This window comes from Seriola lalandi, unplaced genomic scaffold (assembly GCF_002814215.2).
Source record: "Seriola lalandi dorsalis isolate HSWRI2012SDOR001 ecotype SW California unplaced genomic scaffold, Sedor1 jcf7180001973826, whole genome shotgun sequence".
NCBI lineage: Eukaryota > Metazoa > Chordata > Actinopteri > Carangiformes > Carangidae > Seriola > Seriola lalandi.
This window is the reverse complement of record NW_019444492.1, coordinates 1-2,630: the sequence shown is the minus strand read 5'-3', so window position 1 is coordinate 2,630 and position 2,630 is coordinate 1. Positions and strand designations below refer to the sequence as shown.

General features: G+C 40.8%; 1 protein-coding gene across 2 annotated transcripts; it reads right to left on the bottom strand.

Annotated features, from left to right (window-relative positions):
* Nucleotides 1-325: 325 nt before the first annotated feature.
* Nucleotides 326-2,387, bottom strand: LOC111652952 (lactadherin-like). Of its 2 annotated transcripts, none has more exons than XM_023403373.2 (3): nucleotides 2,227-2,387; nucleotides 630-832; nucleotides 326-544 (listed from the first exon to the last, which is right to left on the bottom strand). In XM_023403373.2, exons 1-3 carry the CDS (start codon nucleotides 2,252-2,254, stop codon nucleotides 341-343), a joined length of 435 nt encoding a protein of 144 aa, XP_023259141.2. In that variant the 5' UTR covers nucleotides 2,255-2,387; the 3' UTR covers nucleotides 326-340. The 2 variants fall into 2 exon arrangements, with proteins under 2 accessions (XP_023259141.2, XP_087029167.1); XM_087173041.1 differs by having other exon boundaries at nucleotides 630-814; nucleotides 2,227-2,386.
* Nucleotides 2,388-2,630: the final 243 nt, after the last annotated feature.

The window sequence follows — 2,630 nt, the reverse complement described above, 5'->3', positions numbered from 1 at the left end:
GACTTCACAATCACTTCATCTCATACATTTTCCCTTAAGAACACATAAAGAAAACAACCATCTGCAAAAGCCTATATTTCTACTTTTTAGACAAAATCAATCCAAATCAATGATTATTATATAATTTCAATTAAGTACATATCTCTTATCTTATGCTGTATTTTTTTTATCAGATGTGTTTAATATGCAGTGATAATGCAGTGTAAACTCATTTCTTTGTATGCACTGCAGCTACACTGTTATTTAATCAGGTGCCGTTTTCTCTATTTGATATTTACGTTCTTCTTCATGCCCTTTGCCATAGTGTTGTGTTGCATTTCCCAAAGGGATCAATTCAGTTTCATCCTTTAAGTTTTTTTGGCTCAATGTTTCTGGTAGCGGGACTGACCTTGTCGGTCTTTGTGGTCTCATCCTTCATGATGGTCCAGGTCTGTCCATCATCGCTGTGAGCCACTTTAAAGGCCATGACGAACTGGATAGAGCCAAAGTCTTTGGCCCCCTGTGTGATGATTCCTGTGATCTTCTTGGGAGACTGGAGGTCCACCTGAGGAGACACAGACAGGTTTACTTTATAAAAGTAGAGTTGGGAAAACTCAAAAACAACATGCAGATCTGTCTTGTCTTCCTACCTGCAGCCACTCAGATCTGTTGTTGCTGGCGGCAGTCCAGGCGTTGGTCTTGCCCTGTTTGTCCAGCCGGGCGTAGTGAGGGTGCCAGGTGAAGGCCTCGATGCCCCAGGTCCGGAAGGTGCTGGAGGCCGTGATCTGGCGGTCAGACACCAGTCGGGACTTCATGCCCATCGGCTCTGAACAACCTGAAGTGTTTGAATACACTGTGGAGGTGAGACCAGGAAGAGGGACAGAGGAAGAGACAAAGAAAAAGAGGATGGAAAGAAAGAGAAAGAATGTATGATAGACAGGGGACGGACAGGAAGCGGCCCAGGCCAGCCAGTGATGTGAAGCAGCAAACAGACACCCAGAGATGATGATGGTGGAGGATGAGTTTAGCAGATACAGTGGGCAGACACATGGCATCCAGGTGAACATGCAGCCATAAACGTGCAGCTTAAGGTTTAGCTGAGAGTGCACTCAACTCTTTGTTGATCACAGCCACATTATTAAGTTACACTGTGACCCTTCACAATTTTGCAGTTTACTATATTCTCACACTCTCTCATAAATTCAATAGAAAAAGACTCCTGAAGTAGAAACAAACTTGTGAAGCTCATTGTTTAGTCTATAAAGGCTGTAAAAGACTTTTTAATGAGTGTGGCTTAGTGAAGCAGCTGAGCATGCAGGTCAGAGGAACAGAGGGTGAAAGCTGCAAAACTTCAGCTGTACTGTTGCTGTCTGGCATCAATGCAACATCCGTTCTCATTTTCATTACATCATTTTGATTTGATCACTTGATTCCACTCCATTGAGTGAATCAAGTGAGTTTGTAATACTGACCTAAAACCTCCAGGAAACAAACTGTCTCTCCAAAAATTCATAATGAGCATTTAAGCAAATGTACTTTTAGCTGTGAAAACTTGTTTTTCTGTGTTTTAAAAACAACCAAAACTCATTCAAACAACACATGCTGGTTGTGATCTCAGACTGACAGTTGACAAGCTACAAATATGAGTTTTGCAGTCACTTGCAGCACAAACTGGGAAGCACAGCTGACAGAAGAAAAGACATTGATCTTATAAATGAGACAACCATCAAGAGAGATGGACATTCAACAGTGTAATGAGGCCACATTGGTTTATGATAAAAGGAACAGCAAAATGAACAGACATTTGTTGCAATACAGACAACTTAAAAGAACATAGTATTTTGTTTGCCCGCTGGGGTGACAAAAAAGTCTCTGAATCATTAGCATCTGTGTGGACGTGCTGGTTTTATAGTAAAATGTGATCATATGGTTTTGATGAGAGATTTAGGGATCATCTTGGAATAGACTCATGAGACAGTCTGCATCTGTGTTCAAAGTCAAAGAGTAGTGAAATCCTCTGAGTAACATCCTTTGAAATATGATCAGTCACTGAGTGTAGGACTGAAAATAATTAGTGAGGAAACATAAGAGGTAAATGCAGGGAAAAATATGTTATTTCCCTTCCTGGTGATAATTTTTACCACCTGCTGTTTGGATAACTTGAAATGCCTGTTTCAGTCTCTAACAAACATCACTAAACTGAATACGGCTCTTGTATGTTGTGTTATCTTTTCTGTGTAGGTTTACCATTGAGCTCGCAGCCCACCAGCTCCATGCGCAGGGTGCAGGCCTTGCGACACACCACAGGGACAATGCGGATGTACTGGGCAATGATTGGAGGGTCAAACAAGTTGGTCTTAGTGCCATCATTGTCCACGTTTCCCACAAACACCTACAAAAGAGGGAGGGGGAAGGAAGTTTATGTCAAACATCAAACATATACTTAAACCTATTTTCATAAAAGTGTATAAAATAAAAGTAAACAAAATTGTTTTACAAGTGATGTAGTTAGCAAAGTTATACAAAAGACACAGTCTTATTGTCAGTTTATTTGTGTAGAGAAGTCACTGCTCCCTCTAGTGGTTCATTTCTTTCTTAAGAAAATATGATGTTGTGGTTTGTGTGTTGACATCAATGTGTTTTGACTGCCA

What these genes read in the sequence shown, in the direction of transcription:
- LOC111652952 (XM_023403373.2), bottom strand. Translation starts at nt 2,254, where the DNA reads ATGGAGCTGGTGGGCTGCGAGCTCAATG. An exon ending in GGTGGGCTGCGAGCTCAATG is followed by an intron (nt 833 to 2,226) that starts GTAAACCTACAC and finishes TCACCTCCACAG; the next exon opens with TGTATTCAAACACTTCAGGT. An exon ending in ACAGATCTGAGTGGCTGCAG is followed by an intron (nt 545 to 629) that starts GTAGGAAGACAA and finishes GTGTCTCCTCAG; the next exon opens with GTGGACCTCCAGTCTCCCAA.